General features: G+C 37.8%; 1 protein-coding gene across 1 annotated transcript in view; it reads left to right on the forward strand.

Annotated features, from left to right (window-relative positions):
• LOC128030170 (R-spondin-2) overlaps positions 1–27,575 on the forward strand; it is a 49,803-nt gene that overhangs the window by 3,166 nt on the left and 19,062 nt on the right. The window contains exon 2 of the mRNA XM_052617653.1: positions 16,998–17,186. Within this exon, the coding sequence (XP_052473613.1) occupies positions 16,998–17,186 (189 nt within the window). The remainder of the gene's footprint in view (positions 1–16,997; positions 17,187–27,575) is intronic.

Below are 27,575 nucleotides of genomic sequence, written 5' to 3' on the forward strand. Positions count from 1 at the left end.
CTGCATCCTTCATAACTCCAAAAAGTCTTTAATTTTATTATATTCATAAGAGAAAGATAGTCTGTACCGATTTTTCCCGGAAAAACACGACCGACTGGAGGCGTGACGTGTGGGCGGAGCTAAAGAATCACGAGCGCGAGTAGGCTTTTGAGTTGAGAGCATGTGGAAGGTGTGACACAGATCCAGAGGCTGAAACTTAACAAGAGCAGCATCAGCAACAACGTCTCTATGTGGTATGTACTAAAACTGTATATATTTGCTTAGCGGTTTTGGAAAATGACTAAGTTCCACTTTGTCGTCTTTTTTTTTTTTTTTTTAAGCTGTACATGTGGAAAGTGCAGTTTGATGACAACATCGCATGTTGTTTACTTGATGTGCTTACGCGCCGATAGCTAAGTTAACAACACAGAGATATTTGAAGCAGTTTTACTCACCGCCTGCGGTTCCAACACACGATCGTGACCCTTTTTCGTTGGGATTGCATCATCCTTAAGAAATAAACGATACGCAAATCCGGCGTCAAACTGGGCCTTGTTTGTAAAACAAGCATCTTCGAAATGCAGGGAACAAACAAAAACACTTGGACAACTCCGTTGATGCTCTGTAAAAATAAACTCCATCCACTGGTCCCTTAATGCTGTTTCTCTTTTGGTAATCTGTGCAGGGTTGTCTTGCCCTGGCAACCAAAAACACACTCCTTTTGTGACATTTCACGACGCTCTCGCTCTGATCAGTGAATGTCTGTGCTCTCAGTGCTCTGCTATACGGGAGCGCGCGCTCTTCCGGCAGATGTGCCCTCAGGACCCATATAAGGAAATTCCGCTCCATCTAACGTCACACAGAGCCATACTCGAACAAAAAAACTTTCCGAAACTTGTGACAAACCGGAAGGAGTATTTTTGGAACAGAAATACTCCTTCAAACGTACAAATTAATTTTTGAAACTTTGTCCATGTTTAGCATGGGAATCCAACTCTTTAAACAGTGTAAAAAACTCAGTATGCATGAAATAACATTTCACCCCCCCTTTAAAGCTGAGCAGGAGCACATTACCTTTTCTTTTGTTTTTATTACTAATTGGTTAGATTTCAGCTGTTTGTATTCACATAGACTTCCTCAAATGAATATAACAAAACCAATAGCAAGAAATATACAATTTGCACCTCTGACCCCCCCATTCAGTGCTTTACGGATGCCAGCGAGTTTGCTATGATATCATTGCTTGGCCCTGGGGTAACACTTTTCATTTTTATTCTCTGGCTAATGATGCCACCTGCTGACTACATAAAAACTGTGGGCTCGCGTATGCCAGCACAGACCAGAGAGCAAATTCACACACAGTACTTGATGGTTTGACAAGCCTGAAGGGGTCTTAATGCTTTAGCCTCAGTGCTACTGCTTTTCTTTTTTTTGTAAGAACATAGAATTTGGCCTTACTCAGTGCATAAGCCATTTACTTGCACTTTAAGTGAAATTCTGCACCAGGGGAGGTTAAGAAGTGACTAACTCTGATGAACGGTCCGATTAAGCTCACAGTAATGGAACTAATAGAAGTCTGTTTCCAGAGGAACACAGTCCTGGTAATCCATGGGAAAGTGGAGGAGAGGAAAGGCTTAGCTCCATCACTGAGCTCCTCAGCTCCCTCAAGGGATTAGGGGGAAGCACCTGTATTTTAACACTATCGAACAGTTATATCTTAATCTGCTGGCAGCACACGGTGATCTGTCCCATTAAGCCTCAGAAGTAGTTTTGGATGGATAAATGTTTAATAAAGAAGTTTGAAATGCAAGTTTATGTGGCTCTCAGTTGAGAAAATCTAAAACTCTATGCAGTTCTTTCTTCTGTGGAGCACAAAGGGAGATATTTTGAACAATATCTTTCTCTTATTCTGACTTTTTCTGTAGGATAAAAAGTCACAATGACTTTTTTTTAAATCAAAATGGGCTTTCATGTATGACAGAATTGTAATTTTTTGGATAAACTATGTCTGTGCTGCATGACACTACCAGTGTGTACAGCTCAATGATCTGTGTATTTAGAGATTATATTTCAGAAAATCTGGCCTGTTTTTGAAACCGAAAGAGCAGACTAAGATGTAAAAGACCTCTTTGTTATGCAGTGATCAGGTCAATAAAATTTGTTCGGGAAGACATGTAAAAAGAATCAGGACAAAAAGAACTGTTTAGAGCTAGACTGTACACTTTGTGCAAGTTTACCAAAAGTCCCAGGTTTATGGGTGTAAGTGTTACTGTTGGCTCTTTCTATGTTCGTGCCATTTAATGACTTGAAGTGTGTGACAGGATGGGTGACTGCTCCTGAGTCTCTTTATTAAAATAATAAAAATCATAATAATAACATTCCACCACTCTTCTTTCGGAAAATGTGACATGTCTTTTCATTCTAATCCATAATGGAAGTGATCTTCTATGGAATTGATGTACATCCAGCTTTCTCACCCAGCCGTTCTTTCTCCTGGCCAGGAGTGACTCTTTTATTCCAGCAGGTTAGACGGGGTTGGTGGTTGTTCTCACTGTGTCCCTCTCCTGTCGCATTGCAGCCTGATGTCAATCTGTGAAGTGACCACCTTGGTGAATCTCTGAGAACTCAGTGTGCGTGAGAGAGAATATCCTTAGACAAAGAGTTTAAACTGAGGGAGGGATGGATGGCATATTTGAGGAGATCAGTTAGAGATGGTTTAATGAGAGCACCATCACCTGAGATGGATTAAATTTTCTGGTGTTCAGACGGAACAACTATTCGAGTTGTCCCTATTTCTTTTTTTTTTTTTTTTACTCCGTTTCCCTATTCAGCTATCCTGTACGCTCTTAAAAATAAAGTATATTTTTAAAAACATTTTATTGGCATTTATGGTTCCATGAAGAACTTTTAACATCCAGGGAACCTTTTCATTGCACTAAAGGTTCTTTATGGTGGAAAAAGGTTCTTAAGACCAATAATGTTCTTTACACTGAGAAAAAAAAAACTGAATTGTTTTTGAATCATTATTTTTAAGAGTTTATCTGCACAATGTGGTGCTTGCATAAATATAAGTGTTTTTTTTTTGTGGGTTTTTTTTTTCTTTGTCTGATTGCATAGTATATGCTTTACATTAATAAGCCATACGATTTAAGGTCATTCAGTTGCTTCCGTGTTAGTCCAAGCGCAGGGCTCCAGACTGTTGCCGAATATATATACTAGTGTCTTTGAATATTAAACTGCAAAATACTATTTAAATATTACTCCTGCAAATTCTACATCTCTGTGGGTGACGGCGCAGATGCGCGGCAGCTCGATGTTTTGTAGTCTCTGCCGTGTGTCACTATATGAGGACACGAACGCATAAACCGTCACTTCATGAGCATTTACTGTTTCATTTGAGAAAACTGTTCGGTTTAACGTGAGTAAATTGACAATATATTAAGCTACTGTTGTAAACTACAGTAGATTTAGCTATGTCTCTTTGTAGTAATAATAATACGTCTCTAATAATAATAATAATTATGCCCAGACGGTTGCTTGTTTTTTACTTGTTTTGTTGTCAATTTTTTAAATTCCTAGAATTATTTGTTGCAGTTTTTTATACAGTTATATTGTAAAACTAAAATACCTTTTTTAGTTTGCGGTGTTAGATTTTTGGCTGCATTTTAAGTTATTTTTCGCATGTCAGATAAAAAAAACACTGTAATAAATACAGTAGTTCACCATGTATTTGTTCATGTTTATTAAGGGATACGTCCGAAGCACGCCATAAAATAATTCTAGCAATTTACACAGGGCTAGTAGTATATACAGCTGTATATACAGATACACACCGAGGTATCGGATCAGTACTCTGTATCGGCCGATACCCTGTGCCCTGGTATCGGAATCGGTATCAGGAAGAGAAAAATGGTATCGGAACATCTCTAAAAATATTACATTCAAATTAACTGATAAAATAGGAAAGATTGTCTACTTGGCCTAATCCCTTGTCTTGTGTTGAATTTTCTTATTATTATTACGAATACCTGACTTTTGTAGAGTGTTCCGAATTACTTTCCATTTGGAGGTTATGTTTCAGTTAGAATGCTGTTCCAGAAGGTGGCTGCCTATGTAGATAGTAGCCCCCAACTACCCCCCCCCCCCACCCCACCCCAGACAGGGTAATGGGGTGTCAGTTGAGTGTGCTGGACATTTTGAAGAATTTAATTGGTGGTTCAAAGTGCTTTGGAAGGTTTGGAGAAATCGACCTGCCTTGAGTAGGCTCTCTGTGTTCCCAGGCCTTGCCAGGTTTCATTCTGTACCCCATTTATGTTCATCCTTTGCGAGAATGTCGTCCGTGTCTGCAGGCCTCCTAGACCGAATCGATCGGCGAGTCCTTGTTGTAACCTGAGCTCTAGAGGCTTCCTCAGACAGAAACACACATACATATGCAAGCATTTGAGGTCTGTCTCTGGCTCTGATGGATATTTACATCCAAGCCTACACAAATCGCTGAAACAACAACAAGGGGGAGCAATGGGCTGTCGTTTCCCCCTCCCTGTCCCTCTAACACCCGACAGATGGGCTTGATAGGACTTCTAATTACCCATCCACACCACATCAAACCAGCCATCCACACGCCTTGCTTTCAGTATTGTGCGGAAGTGAGCCGGTCAGGGGCAATAAAGCTACACCACTCGCTTGTAATTTGTCCGTGGATTGAGCTTGGATCTCATCCCCTTTGCCCTGTCATTGTACCCGTCTTCATTGTGGGTCTGGGTCAAGGACGTCTGGACTTTCTAAGAACTTGGAAAGGAGGTAGAGACACCCTGCCTGCCTGCCTGTGGAACCCAGAAGCCCTGGTGTGGTTTTAATCAAGGCCAGGCATGGTAGTCATTACAGTGCCCTGGCGCTAAGCTCATTCTTTCTTTGTCTCCCTCTCTCCCTTTGTTTCTGTGAGGATTCAACATGCGACTCAGATGTGAAAAAGGTCCTCAAAGGTCACTAGCTGTTGATGAAAAAGTGAATGTCAGTGGTTTGTGAGCAGTAGCCAACATGTATCTGTAATCAACGTATCTGTTCGGAGTCATGAGTCTTACGAGATGCCAGCTTAATGCAACAGAACTAAACAAAGAGGACTTCAAAACATTCTGTTCTCTATTATATAATAAGCTGTGTGCTTTTTGCAATGGGAAATGGAAAATTAATGGGCGATTTCGTGTCAATCTTGAGAATTTGTTATGGCTAGGAGTATAAAATGCTCAATTAACTTCATTACTATCATGCCGTCACTAACATGGTTTATAAGTTCCCTCTAACAGACTGGGGTATTTGTTCTCCAAAGAGAAAAATAACATTTTACTATTATATAAAAGAGAGACAGTGATGTATATTAGTAATATACATTATATTAGTAATGTATATTACAAGTTTTACAGTTATGTAGTCATTATAAAAAAAATATTTGATTGCAGAATGACCATTTAGAATCAAGTTTCCCAATGAGCTGTGTGATAACAGGAAGTTTCAGTCTAGTATACTGCAGCAGTTATTGTAGTCTGTTTGTGTGTTGTCTTTGTTGACACTTGTGTGTGTGCATGCATATTATATAGTATGGCATTGTGCCAATTAAATAGGAAACAACTGAGGAGAAAAGCCTTGTTTTGTGCTTTGTAATCTGTTGCGCATAATTTGGGGGAATTCACAAGCTCGAGTTATGATTTTAATGTGCATGTGGCCTTAAAAAGCATTCTTCAGACTCTTCAGTTTCAGGACACGGAGGACTTCAGTTGTGGTGAGTTTATGTATTGTGCGACTTCAGTATATTTCTATTTTTGTCCCTTTATTTCCATTTGTCTTTAACTGCTGACTGAGATATTTAGAAGGGGTCAAGGCAGTGGCGGGGGAGAATGTTAAAGAAAGGTTTGGGAGGAGTGGAAAGAGAAAATATCCCTGTACATTTCACAAATTCCTCCTTTTTTCAGCCTCTCAGTTATCCACTTGTATTACATCTTGGCTGACTTCAGCTTTGTATTATTTTATCTGAACCAGAGCCAGACCTCAGAAGCACACCGTCTTCTCTTGTGTAAACAGCTGTCACGGAGAGGGACGGTACATTGAAGGTATCTGCAGGCAGAGGTCACATGTAGTTGTCATGTTCATGTGATAATAATGGCTTTGGTGGTGACAAAGTAGTAATAGATACTAATACTTTGTTACTGTAATGAATTAACATGCATAAAAGCCATGGTGTCGTCATGATTTGCATAATTTTTTTCCCTTCGGTAAGTCTTATTCATTCATTTAATTTTACTGTTTAGGATTTCTTTACAAACAAAGAACTTTATGCAAATTAATTATATATTCTAACAAGCATGTATAGTTCATTTGTGTATTTGCTTAATTTTATGTGAAAATATTGATTGCCATTAAAAAGTTTGGGTTCATTATTATTTTAAGTCTCTTAGAGTATCTGCTTACAAGGGCTAACGTTATCTGAACAAAAATGCAGTGAAAACAGTAATATTTTGAAATATTATTACAATTTAAAACAAATGTTTTCTATTTGAGTATTTTTAAAATATAATGTCTGCCTGTGATGAAAAAGCTGAATTTTCAGCAGCCATAACTCCGGTCTTCAGCATCACATGATTATTCAAAAATCATTTCAATATGCTGATTATTATCAGTGTTGAAAACCATTATGCTGCTTAATGTATTCATGAAAACCATGATCCATATTTATTGTAGGATTTTTATTTTCGTTTTGAAAAAAATAGTGTACGTGTAAAAAGTAGAAATGAACAGTCTATTTGAAACAGGAAATTTTGTAACATTATAAAAGTTTTTTCACAAGTGAAAGTAGCATACATTTGATAAATTTACTGTCTCCTTTCTGACTAAAAGTACAGTTTTTTAATGTTAAATAATATACTTTGTATAGGATGTGTTCATTCATTAAAGCAGTTAAATAATATAAGTTGTATAACTGATTAAACTTTTACAATGATGCACTATAATTTTGTCAGCAAACATTTTTTTTAGCAGGGATTTCATTGTCGAGATTAACACAAGTCTCAAAGGCAAAAGAGGAAAGTTGCATGATGTGGCAAATGTGTTTATGGGAGTACAGGGCCACACAGGGGCCGTGTCTGATATGTATCTGGCTGCCAGACAGGTCTGTTTTGGTAAGAGCAAGAAGAGGTTGAAGTTGAGTGATTATCACTGAGCTCTTTAGTGTATGCTCTGCCCTGGGGAGCAGATGAGACGAGCGGCCATTAAATAAAACCCTGCCATGGTGTTCATTTGTATCTGGAAGTGGTCTGGCATGTCCTCGCTTGCCAGGTTTTCACAGGGATTTGACAAATTTGTAACAATACACGCAGATTTTATACATTTGTGCCACCCATGTGTGCAGGAAACCGCAACCGTAGAACCTGTTTTTGTTATTTTAAAGCTTATGCTGATCTTAAGCACGGCATTTTTGAAGTCGATGGCATGGGTGTTGCGTGGTATCCTGTTGAATTTTTACTTAATTAACTCAATATAAGTTTGTAGAAGGTCTTCTGAAGCTATTTATGGGGTAGAAATCTCAGTCTTGGGCATCAGGCTTTGAAGTCCCCACTCAGTGGTTGGGACCATATGAGGTTCCTCTGCATGTTTCTGCCTACCATACCCATTGTACTTTCCACTTTTGACCCTACGGATCACTTCTGATCTGGCCTGGTATGAGAGTGGAGAAGAGGTCTCGTTAAAGGGTTAATGAGGTCATACCTTGTAATTTTCCCCAGCATAGCACAGAGTCAGGTGTGAAAGCAAACAGTTATGTTTTAGAGGGATGTCTGCGGGATTTTGTCAGTATATGTATGTGTGGGTGAGTTTTATGTGCTTTCATAGTTCTAAGAGGTGTTTGTTAAGGCGAGCATCACAGTTACTAATGCTCATACTGAAGATTTGAACAACTCCTTAACTATATCATTTAATTCTGTGTGGCTTAAGAAAGAGGTGTGCTACTACTTTTCTAAGCGATTCAACTATATTTTTTGCAGATTGATGATAAAAAAATAAAATAAAATAAAAAACAGAACTGAGGCATATCTACCAGAATATCATTTAGACTGGTGAGTAGCAACTGCATAGCGACACATGAATCTCCTTGTCCAGGTTTGGGGAACCGTGGGAATCCTGGTTCTTGTAGTTGTTTTGTCCCCTTGGAAGTTTTCTAAGGCCCCCTAATGGCCCCTCGCCCCTTATTTGAGAACCACTGCCTAGGTGAGGATTAGGGCCTTTCACACCGCAGGAAGCTTTTCATAGTACCAGAACTGATTGTGGAACTACCCACTTTTGGGCTTTTTTTTTTTTACAGTATGCCATGTAACATACTGTAAACATTGTGACAACTTATTTTGCAAGCATGATGAACAGCGACAAATATACAGTCGCTTGAAGTGCAGGCACTTGTAGCAAATGTGGCACTGCCAGTTGTCGTTAGAGATTCTTAATCATCCTTTCTGTTCCTTCTGTTCAATCTCGAGACACAACCAAAACAGCTCCGATCACAGTGTCCTCCATCCTCCTGCTGTTAATGTTGTTCTTCTTTGTTTATGTTGACCGGCTTACATCACATCGGTGTGAATGCAACCCCTTTAAATGGTACTGGGAAATATTCATGCAAAATCGTCACAGTACTTTAGTACTATACATTTAGTTCTGGAACTAAAGCGGTGCAAAAGGCCCTATTTTTTCTGTAGTTCTGCTTCCATTGTCAGCAGTGGCAAAATGCATCATGGGCAATACCTTCGATTTTAAAGGCATAGTTCACCCAAAAATTTTATTTCTGTCATTTACCCTCATGTTCTTCTAAACCTTGTTTGGCTTTCCTGTACACTTTCTTTTATCAAATGCTAAAGGAATATATATATATATTTCGGAAGTCCATCCAATATTGTTTGGGCCCCAATGTTCCTCAAAATATCTTCTTCTGTGTTCTACAGAAGAAAGTAAATTGTACAGATTTGGACTGACATGAGGATGAATAAATGGTGAAAGAATGTACATTTTTTGGTGAATCGTCACTCTTGCGTAACTTTATACTAGATTGTAGTATTGCGGTGGTATTATTATGAACTGGCATGCAGTTGGATGACTGACAGGTGGAAAAAGAGGGTCTTGTTAGGTCCACTAATGCTCAATGGTGTGAAAAAATCCCTGTCTCTTTGATCTTTGGCCATGATGCTCTTTCTCCATGCAGGGAACCCACTGCTAGCTTCTTAGCATGTGTGTAGAACAGCATGTGTGACTGAATTGCAGGATTCAGACCCCATTGTGCCACAGGTGTGAAAATTAGGTGTGAGGTTTATGTGTGATAAATTACCAACAGGTGTGCTAATTTTAGCTGTTCCACTTCCCACCCTCTCCACCACCACCCTCCTGTCTTCGCTTCTCTACCACTTTCTTTACACTACTGTTGTTTTAAAGTTTAAACACAGTTTAATGCAAATTAAATATAATATAATATATATAATAATTAAATAATGCCAGTGTAAGTGGAAATAATACTCAAATTCAGTTCATATTCAAGATATGTTTTGTTTAAAGAAGTCCTAATAGACAATTTTAGTGTAAAGTTTAGTGTATTTACCATTTTTATACAAAAATTATACCAAAATAGTTTTTTCTTTTACTTTATATCTTTCTCCCCTTTCTCTACAGAACTGAGAACGTAACAGATCATCTCACTCTGAGAATAATTCATGTGGAAATAGTATGTTTTAAAACATACTTTTTCAATATGTTATCTTATTTGTTATGTTTTATTTAATTGTATCATTTTTTTAATTCAATTTCTATAAACTCTTTTTCTCATGTATCATCCCCTGCAAGGATAGAACCAACAACCTTATGTTTGCGAACCCCAAATTTTAAAGACTTTTAATCAAGTAAATAAATTTACAAATGTTTCATCAATAAGGAAACATAAAAGTTCAGATCTAGAGACAGATTTTAAATTATTGTCTACCTTAACTATTTCCTATTAATTACTACTTGAATTAGTGTGAAGTCAACAATTATCAGTCCGTGTTTGTGCCCTACAAGCTCTCTGCGGACTAAAAACTCATGCCAGGGTATTAGCATATACGTCAGCAGGTTTGCCCTCAGGTCGTCTGAATCTCTTTTTGTCCTGTGCCAACTGAAAACAAACACAAGTACCAGGTGCCCGAGCTTACAAGGTATGTTTGGATATCAAGTCCACCGATTCAATCACGGTGATCCAATCAACAAATCTATCGCTGCTTGCCATGTCTCCTGGGCCTGTATCACAAGAACACTCTCACTAAGCTAATAAGCCAGTGCAGTGAAACAAATGTGTTTGCTCAGACACATGGTGCAGAATCATTATAAGTAATGAGATTGCCCTAAATTGTAAACATATGCATACAGTACAATCTGTTAAAGTAAACTGGAGTTGGGTGGAGGGTGGGGGGATATGGATGCCTAAAGCCTGACTATTTCCAGCTGCAAAGTAGTCAGAGGTAAAGTCCAGCATATTTTCTGCTAAATTGGAGGAGAAATGTGCCTGTAGAGCAAAACGCACCCTTGCCATATACCACCATTCTGGCTCTGATGTATTAATCTTCAGCAAAGTCTGATTTCCATACCCATGACCATGACAAATAAAGTCAGATGCAACAAATGCGGGCGGATTGATGCAGTTTTCCATGTACTGTCTTCAACCATGTGGAACAATGTGGGGGCTGGCGCACTTTTAGTGGATGAACTGAAAGTTTTATTGCACACTCCCAGTTTCTTTTCCATTATAAGAGACAAGAGTTTCTGATTCTAAATGGATGGTTCACCCAAAAATACTTACCCTCATGTTGTTCTGAAGCCATATGACATTCTTCCTTCCACAAGTGGAGATTACTATTGAATAGTGAATAGTGGCTGAGGCTGTCATGCAGCCTAACATCTCTTTTTGTGTTCCACTGAAGAAAGAAAGTCAGAAAGGGTTGGAATGACACGAGGGTGAGTAAATAATGGCAGAATTTCAAAAACAAGCCAGGCGATGAAGAATACTACTGATTTTCTCTTCATTCTCAGTAACATGAAGCTTGTTACTCATTAACAACTTAGAAAATGTAGAACTTTGGATAACACTTTAGATTAGGGTACACTATTCACTAACTAGTTGCTTATTATCATGCATATTACTAGTATGGCTGCGTATTAGTACTTATAAAGCATGTATTAATGCCTTATTCAGCATGACCATAATATTCTAGATGTAATTCTGTGGTTTGATAGATCAGTGTAGTGGATTCTGTAGGGTGATTTAAAGCAGTTAATTTATTGTTAACTAAAACTATTATTTATTAATTTTTTTTGTATTAATTGCAATAAAACTGAATATATATATGTATATATATATATATATATATATATATATATATATATATATATATATATATATAATATAAAATCTATCAGACAACTATAAGAAAACTAAAGAAAGAAATAAAGTTCATTTAAAATTTCAATAATTAATATAATGATATATACATAATACTAAAATAACAATGGTTGAAGTGTAGAACATAAAAAAAGAAAATGTTTTCTTTGCCTAGTTTGCTATCCCATGTATTGCATGTGTTAAAAAAACTATAAGCAAGTGATTCATTCCTCTTTTTTGTTTGAGTGGTCCGACAGCTTAGACTTAGTTTTACAATTTCAGTTATTGCTTTCAACTTTAAATTACAGTTCTAACTTAAAGATAATACTTCAAAATATTTACTGTACATTGTGAAAATGTCATGTAAATCATCTGTAAAACTGTTTTATGTGCAACATTAGAGAAGAATCAGACTGCAAACGATCCCGCTTGCGCTTTATTTAATATTAGTAGCATTTTGACTTATGTTGAGAGATGCAGAGAATGATTTGTCTTTCAGACAACTCTCACTAATTCAGCAGTAAACAGTAAATTAGCCTCAGCGTTCGACATACTATGCTTCTTCACAGTTTCCTCCTCCTCTTCTAGAGTTACTTGTATCTTAACTTTTTACAGCTTTGAATCCTGACATATCATTATCATATGACATATATGATATCATTAAGATTGTAGGCACAGGGATGATGGCATTGCATGATGTCATAGGTATTTGTGAGTGTGAGAAAGAGAGATCACTGGAGGTTGTTGGCAGTGTTGTGAGTGTTTGTTTGAGGTGGGGGTTTGCCATCGCCATGTTTTTTCTGTTGGATTTCACTCACTCTGTAATTACTGTTGATGAGAATTCAAAACAACGCCAGCCAAAGCAAAATGAAGGCAACACACTCCATATGTTGTGTTATGAGTTTTGTGATTCGCATGAATGAAGGACCAAGAATGTAGCATTTACCTGAATGAACCACAGTCACCCTATAGAAACTGGGCACAGTGAAACTAGCGCAGAATATTGTTGGCTAGATCTTTCATTTCTTTTTAAGTTACTTTTAATTGCTGGAATGTCTGCAGATGAATATTTTCGAGCAGATGGATGACTTGTCATTTGATGTTCCTGAGAGACGATGTCAACAGAAATGTGCTGATTACAGATGAAAGTAGGAAAGTAAGTGCCCAGAAACCTTTTGAACTATTGAGAGAATGAGGGAAAGAAATGAAAAGACAGCTAAAAACAAAATAACACCTTTAAAAATGTATCAACACTTCCTTTTGCTCCCCAAACAAATCAAGACATTCACCTCTAATATGTTTGTTCTGGTGCTTTTGCGTTCCCTCTTATTGCCTCATTCTTGGCTGACAGAAATGGTGGAGACAGTATGACCGAACAGTTTGCTCTTTTTACCCAACACAATGTTACACTCTAGACAATTTTGAGAAATTGTCTTCTGGGCAGGCTGCAATGAGTCGTTGTGATGTCTTTAGCAAAGATGTTCAAAGAGGACAAAGCCTTTGTAAATACAGTTGTTTAGGTTGTAGGTGGATTGTTTAATGCATGATGAAAGATGGCACTTGGAATACATATTTTGATTTCGTGAAACATTTGTCCTGTGCTTTCAGTGTAAAGTTTTTCACTTTGTTATAGGGAAAGGGCAGGTTAAAGAATCCACCGGTGGTCGGGTCAACATGCATTTGCAACCTATTTTACTATTGAATATGTGTGTAAAGCTGCATAATTACATTGATTATGAAATGTAATAATTCTTTATAATATATACTATGTTACAGAGGCCATCTCAGATTACCCACATGCACTTGCAAGGAGAGGCTGACAAATGCATTATTTTCTCCTTACATTAAAAGTAAGTGAGGGCCAATGTTGTGAAAGAAAGCATATAGAATTTCATTTTTAAGTGAAGTATTCCTTTATCAAATTTGTTTGTGTTAGATATTATACTTTTGTTTTTATTGGATCAATAATAATTGTACAGATATTGAAATTTGGATAAGAAATTGAGACTGTGAGTATAAAGCCTGATGTATTATTTTGTTCTCAGTTCAGGGGTGGATTTGTGACGTTAAAACAAGAAATGTGCTCTTTTTTGTGTCAACAAGAAATAATTCTTCCTTAGTTCCATAATACACACTCGCCAGAATAAGTTACACTTCAGCAGGATAACATGACAGACTTATGGTAAAGTTTAAAGCTCATGCTGGTATGATTCTTGGAACAAAAAACACTCTTAGCAGCCAAATTAGGCTTATCCACTGTAATTTACATAGAACTGTAAATTCTGCCAGACCGACACACTTAGGTAATTAGCATTCTAGAATGACTTAAAAACATTGACGGAGATGTTGTTTGCATGTATGAAAGCCACTTGGATCATTCGGGTTTTGTCTGTTTTTTTTTTTTTTTTAGTTAATTAAACAACTAGGGCAAATTGCTGCACAAAAAAAGATGAATAAATGCCTATACATAAAATATAAATTGAGTTGAATGCAGAAAATGAATAGAGTCCCATAGGGCGCTTTTTCTTGGATCTCAGTGTCTCTTGAAGACCCAATTTGACAGTGATAATGGAAAGCCATCATATTTTCTGGTTTGGGGCTTGAATGTGATCCCCTCTATGAATTGATGAAAATACAATGCGGAATGAAAGACTCCAGTCATAGCTTCAGGTATAAATCAGCTGGCAGTGAAAAGATTTCTTTCAAATGTGGAAGCACTAGGCCCTTAAGGGTGGCTCTTGGACATCCTTGCCCTAGACGCACCAGATCCCAGCCTCCTTTTTGACATGCCTGTGGTCAGAGCTGGGAAAGCCGTCCTCAGACATGCTGCTGATCCAAAAAATCTTGAAAGAGACGTCTTATGTCTCTTACTGTTTTCATTTATAATTACTAGGCCAGTGGTAGCACAATCCCATTAAGGTCTGAATGGCATGCCATAACACTGATAACGAATAAATGCGAGGTGATGAGGTAAATGGCATGACCATGCTAGGCGATCACTGCGCTGATATGCGATCATTCAAGGTCGATAGTGTTGTTCAAGCTCATGTTGACAGCAGCAGTTAAATAAATCATTTATCTGCCGCAAGGCTTTGCTGAAACAGTTCTGCCTCTGACAGTGAGATGAATGAAATAACACCCCTATGATTAAGAAACAGGGGAAACGGTTTGTGATATTGCCATACCACCTTCAATTAGGGAAATTCAATAAGGGAAATGTTCTGATAGTTCTCAGCTCTTTAAAGTTCCAACCTCATGCCAGTCCTTGTTTTCTGCCCGTTCTCTGCACTACGATCACAATCAGGTCTGAAGTGTGGGCTGAGTCTAAGAGATTTTTACCAATTTATGGTGGATGTCAAGTTTCTTTAAACATGTTCAAACTATATAACATATGCCTTTATGTGTGGTTTGGATCCAGATAATTTCCTTATTATAAAAACAGTGATGTCATGTGGCATGAAACACACTACACAATAAAGTTGCCTATATTTTAATGCCATAAAAAAAAATATTTAAAATCTTTACTCTTGACCTAGACATGCTAATCAGCTCTAGGGCTTTTTATTGTAGACTGCTTGATTGGCCACGCTGCATTTTTACAATGTAAATTTGACTGTGTGTATTGCATATAATATTGATTGTGTGGCATATAGAGTACAGTAAACGTTGTCTGATGATTACAAATGCATTCTTATAATTTTACATCACTGATATGTCAAAGAACATAACTCCACAACAACAGATAAAAAAGTAATTGTTGTATATGGTATATTACTATAAATTACTATATGTCTGTTATCACATATTTGGGGCTCTGATCCAAAGCAGTCAATCATTTTTGAGTAATATTTTCAGTCCTTTCTCAAATATGAAAACTGTAAATGGTACATTAGCATTAAAGAGGTTGTGTCTTATTTCACCCGCTAGTATATCATTAATACAGTTTTGAGCACTAGGAAGGACCTTGTTCAACTGAACACTGGCATGAACTTGACAATGTTTGCAGTGAATATAGTGAGCTTACTGATTCTAAGGTGCATTCTGGGAATTTCTAGCGAGCAAACGGGGCTTTGACAAGCACTTGCTCATCTAAGAAGCAGATTGAGACTCAGCCTAATGATGAAGGTTTGAGAATAGTAAGAATTATTTCAAATAGCAAACCTACACTCCTACTGAATGGGTTGTCCATCTTTCTCAAAGCTTTCTCATGTATAATTTTATGGAAAATGTTTTTGAATGTCGCCTATTATTTAACACGAAAGAACAAAGTTTGTATAAGCCATACAGAAGCTATTTCAATGTTGCTTTAAATCTCAATTATTTATTCAGACTGGAGAAAAGACGAGGGGAAAAAAGGGAATGGGGAAAAAGGTCAGCAAAGTGCATGATATTTTATAAAGCATTGTGGTGGGTCATCCAGTTCGGACTGTTACACTATCTCGGTTTGTGATATTTAAAACTTGGCTTCAATCAATAACAATGTCTCTGGTTTGCAGCTATTGTGTGCGCCCAAGGACATTTTCCTGTAAAGGGGATGCTAAGGAACTTAGATTAAGAGACCTTTATTGTGGAATGGTATGGTTGTTACTGGCTCCTTTGTCTTCTACCAGCAACATGATCCTGCTCAGAGTCGATGTGGTTTTGGCCTTTCAGCGGCTGTCTGAACTCTGCATACAGGAGTTGAGCTTTGAATCAAATCACTGTGCTGCTTGCATTAAAAATGGTTTCTTCTGCAAAAGCATAAGGCCTCGCTAGTGTCACAGTAATGACAGTTTCTTTAGTCAGTGAAAGTTTTATGTGTCAATGAAAATGTCTGTGACAGTTCTATAGCGCCACACATTTAACCGTTCAACAGGGCACTTTGCAGTTAGCTTGCTCTGTGGTGTAGTGGTTTACAACTTAGCGTTGCTGGTTTGGTTGCAAGACACAAGTCGTGACCTATCACCAGTTTCCCTTGAGCGAGGCACTTAACCTCAGTAAGTGTAAGTGTACAGTAAGTTGTTTTGAGTAGAAATGTGTGCTTTTGCTTTCCTACTTAAGTACATTCTGCATATCCCTACTAGGTCAATATTAGGGTTGCTGATAGTCCTGTATTTCAGCAAACAATCTTGGATTTAATATTAAATCCATACGGAATGCAATTTTCATGTATTTTAGCACTTAGGAAAGCTTCAAAATGTATTGCATTTGAATTGGTTTAATATTCAATACACATTTGCATACAAGTGTCTGTGTTAAACTATACTGCATATTAGAATGGAAAATAGATTACATGCAAGGGCAAATATAGACAGTCGGACAATTGCTTGTATATTTTAATTTTATTATTTGGCATGGTTGAAGCTTAGGTATTACAGTGCATGTATTTTAGAACAGATGCAAAACTTGCTTCTGGAAGTATTTTAGCACTTAATTTATTTTATATATTTTTTACTTTGTGGATCAATTGTCACCATTTTTGTATTGAATTTGCATGTGGCAAGTGGTCATAAAATGGAAAGTGTTGGCAAAAGGAGATGTTACTTTAGTATTTTTTGGTGTTATTTGCTGGTAAACTGATCTTTTTTTGTGTCTTGCTTTATTACAGCTAGTTATGGAGCTTATCCCACCTGTAAAGGCTGCTCGGTGTGTTCCAAGGACAACGGGTGTATGAACTGCCAACCCAAGCTCTTCCTGTTCCTGAGGAGGGAGAGGATGAGGCAGTATGGCGAGTGTCTCCATGCCTGTCCGTCAGGCTACTATGGCATGCGCGGGACAGAGATCAACATGTGCTCCAGTAAGATCCTACTGTACACTTACTACACTTCCCCACTTACATACTGTATAGCACTGGTATGTGAATGCTAATGCACAGACACGCTGGTTTAACATGGGTTTGAGTAAGAGCTTAGCTCTATGTGGTCACGTACTGTGAATACTTAAAGTGAAGCAATACTGCCTTGTATTTGATGTTCAACTGCTTGTAAACTTGTTATGAGTGAACTGACAAATCTGTTTATTGACTTTTCTCCCCAGCATTTTTCATGTGCCATTATTGGTTTAAAGGCTTTATGACATACTTAGATCATGTAGGTCCCTTAAAACAGTTCTCTCAAACAATGCAACAATTAAGGATGTACAAAACTTAATATTTCCAAAATCAACTGGCTGTTCGGCCAACTGAAAAACTAGTCTTTTGTTTTAAATGGTCTAATTGTTCTATCCACTGATTGCAACCTAAACCTCTTCTAAATGTATTGGTTAATCAGTCTTAGGGAACTCTTTGTCCACAAAGAGAATATGATGCCATATAATAATTTAAATGAAAATTACAAATGTACAAAAGACAAGCATCCAACAGTTCTGCTTGTATCATTGGATCTAAGTTTTAACATTGTGCACTGACTGAACATTGTGTTCATGTGTAGTCTACTGCATATTTGATTTCTCTAAATATACTGTAGGAGGACTTTAATAGGATTTCATTAATTGACTAGTTGGCTGTTGGATGTCACCAGTGCTTAGAAACAATAGCAGAATAGAAAAACAAAATACTTACATTTGTCTGCTGCAATATAATTCGCGCTTTTCCACTGCGTGGTACAACTCAGAATGGCACAGCTCAGTACGGTTCGCCACAACACAGTTTGCGTTTCCACTGCAGTTTAGTATTGCTTTAGAGTGGGCGGGATTACTCACATGTCATTATAGGTGAGCCGCCTCTGCTGCCATGACTCCTAAAAAAAGCCCCATGAAGCTTTCACTGGATCCGACTCTTCTGCTATCAATGAGAGGAATATCTGTACTTACGCAACTGACAATGAAACTTTTGGGTTTTTAAAAAAAGGTGCGCTCGTTCAAAACAGATGTGTTCGATCCTACGCTGGCTGTGCTGATTTAAATATAGTGGTTCTTTTGTGTTTTTGTCGCAAGTTCAGTGACGGTCTCTCCGGCTAATCCGTGATCAGCAGAGTTTACACATCACGTTTTGGTAACGATACGGTTCACTTGTGGCGCTTTTCCAATGCATGGTACGGCATGGTACAGTTCACTTTTGGCGCGGTTTCCCCTGGGTACAGTACCTGGTACCTGGTACTTTTTTTTGTACCACCTTGGTTGTTGTTCCAAGTGAACCGTATCATTACCAAAACGTGACGTGTAAACTCTGCTGATCACGGATTGGCCAGTGAGAATCTTCACTACCTGCATCACTGAACTTGCGACACAAACACAACAGAACCACTAGATTTAAATGAGCACAGCAAGTGAAGAAGCGAACTCAATTGTTTTGAACGAGCGCACTTTTTTAACAACCCAAAAATGTCTGTTTCATTATATGGTGAGGAATTACAGATGTTCCTCTCGTTGATAGCAGAGGAGCGGATCCAGTGAGAGCTTGATGGGACGACGAGGAAAGAAAAAGGTTTTCACGAGTTGCGGTAGTAGATGTAGTAATAGTAGTAGGTGGCACAACAATAGCGACGTAAATAATCTCGCCCACTCTAAAGCAGTAATAAACTGTGTTGGAAACGCAAACCGAGCCGAGAAAAGCCATGCCATACCATACTGAGCCATATCGAGCAGAGTTGTAAAATATGTGGAAAAGCAGCTTTGGAACCTTAAAGGAGGTGATTCTAAAAAAAAGGTACCAGCTACCAGGTACTGTAGCCAGTGAAAACCCGCCCAAAAGTGAACTGTACCAAGCCATACCGTGCCGTACCATGTAGTGGAAAAGCGCCATAATAGTCCTGTTGGAACTCTGTATCCCTCTCCTTCCATGCCCTTTATTTTATTACCTTATTTTAACATTTGTGCCAGGCCTTAGACACTCTGGACCTTTGAGGTTAAGTGAAAAGCCTGAGGTGTTGGCTTTGTGTTTCATGTGAAAACAAAACTGGATTGTTAAGCCAAACTCCTGACAGACAGACTTAGAACCTCAGAGGAGTGTGTCAGGACCTACAATACTAATAAACCCAGATGCTGTACAGACACCCCTGTAAGTAATGACTCCTTTTCAACTCAACAAACTAGATATAGATTTATCTGCCAATTTTATCAAAAGATGAGGAGGGTAAATGTTTAAACGCCTCATTTACCATAAACTGAGTGTACCAATTGCGGCTATATAGCGTTAAAGAGTTTTCCCATTCTCGACCGCTAATCAAAATCATCAACCTGCATTTTGTTAATGTAGTCAAGTTCTTAAGCTGTGGGAAAAGACGTGCTGTTTTCTGAGAATATGTCCTCCAACAATTTGTTTTCCTGGGTGAATTTTGGTTTTAAATGATACTGATATGTGGCCAGTTAATCTGGATTTCTTTCATGGAGAACTGAATCCCAGAACAAAACCTCACATTGTCACGTAGCATCAAATCTCTGCGCAAAGCCTACTTTGATGTGATCGCTGTTTCAGTCATGACTTTGTAATCCCACTTCGCATTTGACCCTCCTTGAGTTATGCTTTTTCTGTCGTCTTCGCTAAGCTCCTCGTGTCTGTCAGTTATAATGGGATGTTCTATCATGGTAATGCAAGAACTAACTACTGGATCACTGGGAACAATTTCAAAACACATAGGAGCCATTCAAAGTCGCTCCGTTTTCTCTCTTTTCCATGTTTTCAGGACAACTTAGTTCGTTCAAGAGCCTGAAATGGTGGATTCAGTTGGAGTTGACCATGTTTTTGAAAAACTGGCTCTGAAATCACTTAAGCAGCAGCTGCTTATCATTAGACCCTAAGTGTGTGTGTGTGTGTGTGTGATCCTTTCTCATTTAAGAAGGCTTTGCCGAATTGCTGGGCCTGAGTGAAAAAAAAGGCAAAGAGGAGACAGGTTTGCACTACATCTGTGCAGACTCTTCCGCTTTTGCTGTGGGGTGGGGTTGAGCAGTTTTAAAAAATCCACTCACCAGATTGAATGCACAGACATACCTCTGGTGAGCATCATATGCGTGACTCAAGCATCTCGAATGAGTAGAAGCAAAGCTGGACTGGCTTTCCTCTACTATAAGAAGATGAGCCCAGTGTTTGGAACATACTTTGAAGCCAAGCTTACTTTGTTGCCAACCTACAAGCTACTTGTAAATTAAATTATATATTTTAAATATTTAAATATATAAATATAACATTGAATTATTGATACCAATCATAACGATGAATATGCCATTTTGTCTGACAAACAAACCAGACAGGAGTAGATTAATGTTGGTGGACTTGAACTTGAAAAAAAGTGTGCATTGACATCTTTCCATGGTTGAAACAAGATACCTTCTGATGTTCATTTATGTTTATGTCATGTTATAACTAGTAAAGAGGTTAATTGGTGCACATGGCATTTGATCTGAGGCACCACAGCGATCTGTCATGACACATTAAAGAGCCACAAAGAGGTATTTATTTTTTGAAGTTTTGAACGGCACATTGTCCTCTTTGCTCCGTGATATGTTTTTCAGTGCACAAAAACATGAGTGGCGTAAGAACACCATAGCTTGACGGGTATTTGCTGAGGGTCAATTGACTTAAAAGGATAGTTCAACCAAAATGTAAAAAAATTCTGTCATCATTTACTCACTTGTATGTCAATTGCTATGATTCCATTCAAAGTTGAGAATTTAACTTATGCACAAAATTGGAATATTCCATAAAACATTTGCGAATTAAGCACCATTTCCATTCAACGAGTCAAAAAGGACAAAATCTTCACTACCTGATACAATGCCACTAAATATCACCAAGAAAAGTAGGAGAAGCCTCTGAATATAATAATTTCATATATAATAACTTGCGTCTCAGAACATGCAGACTAATCAATAAATGGGGTCATTGCTTTCGGAGGCGGATGCTGCTGTTTGGGAACGCAGTAGTGTAACACAGTTCTGGGAGGCCATTATACATAAATACTTATGACGACAGGCATTGCTTAGGCATTTAAGAAAGACCATAACAAAATGTATGATGCTGTGCAATGAGATCGGTTCGCTGGTTAGGCCATGTATCTCATCCAATAGCACGAAGGCACATTACTTTTTTGATGCACATGGAGGATTTTTTGTGTTTCCATCGTTGTTTATGCACATTTTTTCTTATTGGATAAAAAGTTTATCTGACACAATTGTGTGCATATGTTTTTTATGGCCATTCATAGAATTTATGTATATTAAGAAAAAAAAAATCACTATAATAATCTAGTAAAAAAAAATAATAAAAAAATCAATTAAAACAGAAAAAAAAGCAAATTAAATTATCAGTAAATACTAAAATAACACTCAGAAAAAAACTCACACAGGTCTGATCTGACATGAGGGTAAGTAAATGATGACAAAATGTTCAGTTTTTGGTGAACTGTCCCTTAAGAGCAGAAATTATCTGACACGAAACATCATTGGGCTATCAATTAGTGTATCAACATCATACCTAGTGTATCAATACACCTACATTGGCAGTAGAGGTAACTAATAAAAACAATGCAATTTATATAACATCTATATTATATAAATACATTTTTTATTAAAAATTTAATCAAAACTTTAATATAATTAGTTTGAAAAATTAAAACAAAAAAATAGATTTAGCTGTTTTGATTTAATATTACAATACTTATTTCATGAAAATGTAAAATACAGTGCAAGGAGTTTCAAAAACACAACTGACCGCTGATTCAAATTAATTTTTCATTGAGGTTTTTTTTTTTTTTTACCCTTTTAACTGGTTTGTTAAAATGAACAATCCGAGTAAAGAAACTTGCTAAAAGACTCTACAGTGTTATTTGAGAAATTCATACTTTGAGAGCATGTTTAATTATTACATGATCTCACTAGATTGTTTGACTGTGTTGCGATAAAATACCATAAATTAGTAGCCACTCTGCTTTTGGTTAGTTGCTCCCATACACTGCTTCAACCTACCACTGAAGCTACCCAGATAAAGAGAGCATGTGGGAAGGATGAAGCAGAGATAATTGCTAGAAAAGAAACTCTGAATGTAGGGAGAAATGGTGCAATTGTACCATCAGTTTTTCCACAGGTTGTCAAGTGAAAGCCCTCTTCCTCATCTTGAACCCTCCTTTTCTCCTTTTACATTTTAAGTCTTTCAGTGTCACCACAAGGAAACCCCCCACGCCCTCTTTCTCAGGAATAGATTAAAAGGTTCCAGACTGAGAATTAGGACAAAACTTGCAAGTAGAGACTAGTTTCAACCATAACCTTTACAGCGGCCATCAAGGTACTCAACAGCTTACTGATAGTTCTCTTCATGGAGGGCTGTGAGTTTTAAAGCTGACTTCACGAATTTATGAATTATTTTTCATGTGATTTATAGCCTCTGTTAGTAAGCAGCCTTCCAGTGAATTAAATATATTGTCCCCAGATGACCTCCTGTTTGTTCACATGTGAAGTTCTCTGTTCTCTCTTTACTCATATGGAAACCCTTTTAAAGCTGCAGTAGGTAACTTTTGCAAAAATATATTTTTTACATATTTGTTAAACCTGTCATTATGTCCTGACAGTAGAATATGAGACAGATAATCTGTGAAAAAAATCAAGCTCCTCTGGCTCCTCCCAGTGGTCCTACTGCCATTTGCAGTTACGGACCGCTCCCGGTAAGGAAACAACCAATCAGAGCTGCGGTCCGTAACTTTGTTTGTGTTCAAAATGTGGAAAAATGTATATAATAAGCGAGTACACCATGAATCCATTTTCTGAACCGTGTTTTTAGCTTGTCCTGAATCACTAGGGTGCACCTATAATAAGTGTTTATATTTGGACTATTTTCGATTGCTTCGGGGGAACTGCGGCGGAGTAACCCAGTATCTTTGTGATTCTTCATAGACATAAACAGAGAGAAGTAGTTCCGGCTACGATGTTCCTCCGCAAGACCCAAGCAGTTCTGTTTATTAACCGCTAGATCGTCAAGTTACCTACCGCGGCTTTAAAGCTTTCCGATAGTTCAAGTATTATAGTTCATACAGGACTAGTGTATGTCAAGGATAACTGATTCATCCAATTTGGTACTATGTTTTATCATCCCTGGTGTTGTAAAATCTGTTCCTATTGTTCTGTTGTTGTTGTAATTATTCCCACTTTGTCACTATTTTAAATGGTTAAATGCAGGCACTTGTGTAAGTCTGTTCGAAACCTTCCTAGACTTCTGAGGTTTATGGGTAGTTTTGATAATCCATCTACCCTCTGGGATAGAATGGGTTGCAGTTAAAGTGATGTCATTTGGGACCTGCAAAAGAACAGCTGCTGTTGGCCCCTCTGTCACGGGGCAACTTTTTGAGCAATGTTGCTGGGCAACTTTGGTAAATGTTGCCATCAAAAGGCAACCAGGTGAGACACAGGGCCCACGTCCAATCTAAAGTATCCAGATAGACATTTGTTGTCCATTCTCAATTAGAAAGTGCACAAGCAACATTACTCAAAAAAGTTGCCCAGCAAAATTGCTCAAAAAGTTGCCCAGTGTATCATCAGCCTCACACCACAGAACTCTCCTTAATTAAACTATCCTTAATTCAGTTTTACAGGTCTGTTTGGTCATTGGTAACTTAGATGGCTCTTGTAAAGTTCCATTTAATATACTCTACATTTATAGAGACTTTAATAGTTGTCATTTTTGTTAATATTACTGTGGTCTACTAAAAAATCGACTGTTAGGCCTCACTTAATAGGAATGAATATAATTTGCATTTAAGAACAAAACATCAAACAAAGTGGCATCTGTAAACAATTGATGTTAGACTTTTTCTCAACCGCTTTTAGAATGACTTTCCAACCAATTGGACTTTTAACTATTAATGCTTGACAACCACAGTGTGTTTTTATTTAAATTACTTTTATTTATTTGTGCTGTTATATACTCTTGCATATATTGCCACTTGGTTTGATACAATGACATGCTAATGCAATGACATTTATAAAAAAAATAATACAAGGTGGAATAAGCCATTTTTGTGCTACTAGTGTCACTTAGCAGAACTACAAAAATAAAGCATGTTTTCAGACAATCTTTGCAAATACCCATTTCACATATTACATCTTCCCCAACTCAACAATACAAACCGCTCTAACAGGTCTACAATAATGGACAGGTAAAATAACGGCTACTTTCAATCAAAGGTTGAACATATTATGAGTACCTTTAACTTGAAGTTTAGCTTACCTGTCGAGAAGAAACTCTGCAAGTTCGTTGTATCGATTGAAAGCATTGCATCAAATTCCTCAATCTTGTTAAAACACTGCCATTGTTTACCCTTGTTTTACCCCGTTGTCTGTTTTTGTGTATTCTGGCAAGTCTTGGAATTTTGGCTTGGACTTCTGTAAGAGAATCTGAATTTCTTTTTCACTGGTTAAACACCAGACTGAATGCAATGCTTGTATGAAATTTTTTTGGTCCTGAGACTTCCAAAGAAGTCACAAAACTGGTTGAAAATCTGTGAACTTATTTAAGTATCTAAATACATTTTTTTAGTAGCTTCCTCTCTTGCAGGAAGCTGCCCGTGTACAATGCATATAGCTGCTCCAAAGGTCCTCATGAATAACCCAGAGGGCTTGTTGTACGCATCGGCAGAACAAAATTACATTTTGGGGTGTGAGAAAGTCAACCGCATGATATGTTCACCATAAACAAAAGAGGTCAGATGGCACAGACTCTTTCAGTGAGGCACTTTTAATTTGACAAATGGAAAAATGCGGCTTGGGTTTATTGCTTCCTAAACATGGGCATCACTTTTGCACCGCAGATGGCTGCCGAATACTATGCATTGGTTAAGTGACCAATAAATAGACTGGCTACCAAATTTACCCCTTGTTTACAAGGCACTGCCATATATGATTTAAAAGCGGATTTGTAGTTGGAAAAAAAAGTTTCTGTTACAAGTTTAATTACTTAAAAATGAAGTAGGCCTAAACTTTCAACAGCCAAGGCTAACGTGGTACACAGCCGCTTGGATATGACACTGGCACGAATGTCCACAGTATAATTTGCTTTATTGTGTTTTTTTTTTGTTTCATCCAGACCACAGCAGAGAGGCATTCCTGCCACAAGTCTTTCAGAATTAGATCACCCCTAAAGCTTGATGATTCAACTCAACATGCACTTGACTTGAAAACCACACTAAAACCCAAGTGGAAATAAAGGACAAACATAAATCTCAAGCAACAGTTTGCAGCGGAGTAGGAAATTTCATCTTTTTAAATGGTCTGTTTAGGCTTATTTTATTGTCCCTCTTGCATTGGGCTTTCATCAGATTCCCATAGTCTGTCCTTCTTCCCATGTGTGTGTGAGAAAAAGTGATCTAATTATGTCATATTAGTCTCCTGTAATCATCGAGGCCTTCAAAAGAGGCACCAAGGTTAATCCTATTGGAAGACCACCTTCATTGCATCTCAAGAATTTTTATTTTTTTTCTCGTAGGGCTTTATCTTGCCCAGGGGAATCAAACTTTATTTACAGTTGAGTTTTTTAAACCCAAACTCACCACATTCACTCATAGACACGTATAGCATTAACTAATTTCTGATATTCCAATGCAGCGATTTTTGATATTGCAGCATCTGCACATGATCACGGATGACAAATGACATTCCATGACGAGTCGGGTGCCAATAGTTGCTCTTTTAGCTTTTTCCTGCACAGTTCCCTAAAGTAAGCGATCCAGAATGTGATGACAGCGTCCCTATGGCTGCAGTATATCAGGTGGAGGACAGAGGCAGCTTTTCTGTTACAAAGCTCATTTATTAGCTGTTGCTCCCTGTCATTGATTGGACATGTAGGGACACAGAGATTCCCAGAGCTCTGATTACTTTGGGAACAAATGCGAGTGGATCCATCTGTGTGGCCTTGTTCTCCTCGGACACCGCGCCAAGATCTCTACAGCACAGTGTAACTCGACCAGCCAGAGCATGTGTTTGTCAAACAAAAGATGCAGTTCTGCCCCAGTGTCTTGGCTGATGTAAAGACAAGGGTGTTAAAGACAATGACATGATGAAGATGTACTTTCTTTTTCTTTTTCTTTCTTTCTTTTTTTTTTCTTTTTGAATGGCATGTTTTACATTCTTGCCCTACAGCAAAACTACGAGACAAAGCAGCTTGTCTCTTTAATCTGTGTGTCTCTTCGGTTCTGTCTAAGTGTGTATAACATTAGTTGCAACTATGATTTAGCAGTTAGAATGCATGTGAACATGATCAGTCGTGCTCATATTGGCACCACAAGTTCAAGTCTCGTCTCTGTAATAGTGTTCAACAATAATGATGGCCCACTGGCTTTTTGTAAGAAAAATTTAAGAATTATACATTTAAAAATGGTAATTATAATAATAAACAATACTGAAAAAATAGTAAAATAAATAAAAATAAAAAATAAAAATAGTGGATCCAGTGAAAATTTGTCAGGGTGAAGCAAAATCAGAACTGAGCTAGCTGAAAACATCCCTTCATAATTTCTCCTAAGATGTCCTGTCATCTTTCTGCTAATAATTAAGCAATAACATATGAAGGTTAAACCTATTGTGTATGTAATTAGTCTTAAGGAGTGTTGCTTGTCATCAAGGACATACAGGACTAGAAATATTGGTTTTAAAATTTGCAAAAGGTCAAAAAATACTGTATTGGCCTGGGAGTGATAATGATGGTCATTATGGTTGTTGGAGTGCAATGTGTGTGTGTGGGTTATTTTCTCTGCATGAGATTGTTTTGGACTGGTTAAAGAAAGCGTGAGAGATCAGGAAAAGTGGGCGGACGCTTCAGGGGTTCAAAGGAAAAAGGGGAAGGACTCATTTGTTGGGAAGGAATGTAGTTGAGGAGACAGACTGGTTTGCTGGAGATGGTCTAATTAGGGGGGTGTGATGGTGAGAACCATCCCAAAACCCAGAGAGGGTCAGAGATTAAAGCACAATCTTTATCTCTTTGTAATGTGCCAGATTTTCTCTTTCAAATCCTTTTGTAAATGCATGCTTACCTGCAGACCGGAAAAAGTCACCAACTTCCTGCCACAAACAGGTGCCCTGGCGTACCTGAGCGGAACCTGCAGCCAGCTTCACATGGTTGTGGATAGCTGTAATCTGAGATCCAGTGCCTATCAGGCAATCGGGCCTCTGAAGAAGCTTTTAAGAAGCACCGTAAATTAGACAGCTCTCAGTGGCTCCTTTTAATTATGTAGGCCAGCGCATCGCCCTGTTGGTGTGGCTCATGTAATTT

Source organism: Carassius gibelio, chromosome A16, assembly GCF_023724105.1.
Source record: "Carassius gibelio isolate Cgi1373 ecotype wild population from Czech Republic chromosome A16, carGib1.2-hapl.c, whole genome shotgun sequence".
Taxonomy (NCBI): domain Eukaryota; kingdom Metazoa; phylum Chordata; class Actinopteri; order Cypriniformes; family Cyprinidae; genus Carassius; species Carassius gibelio.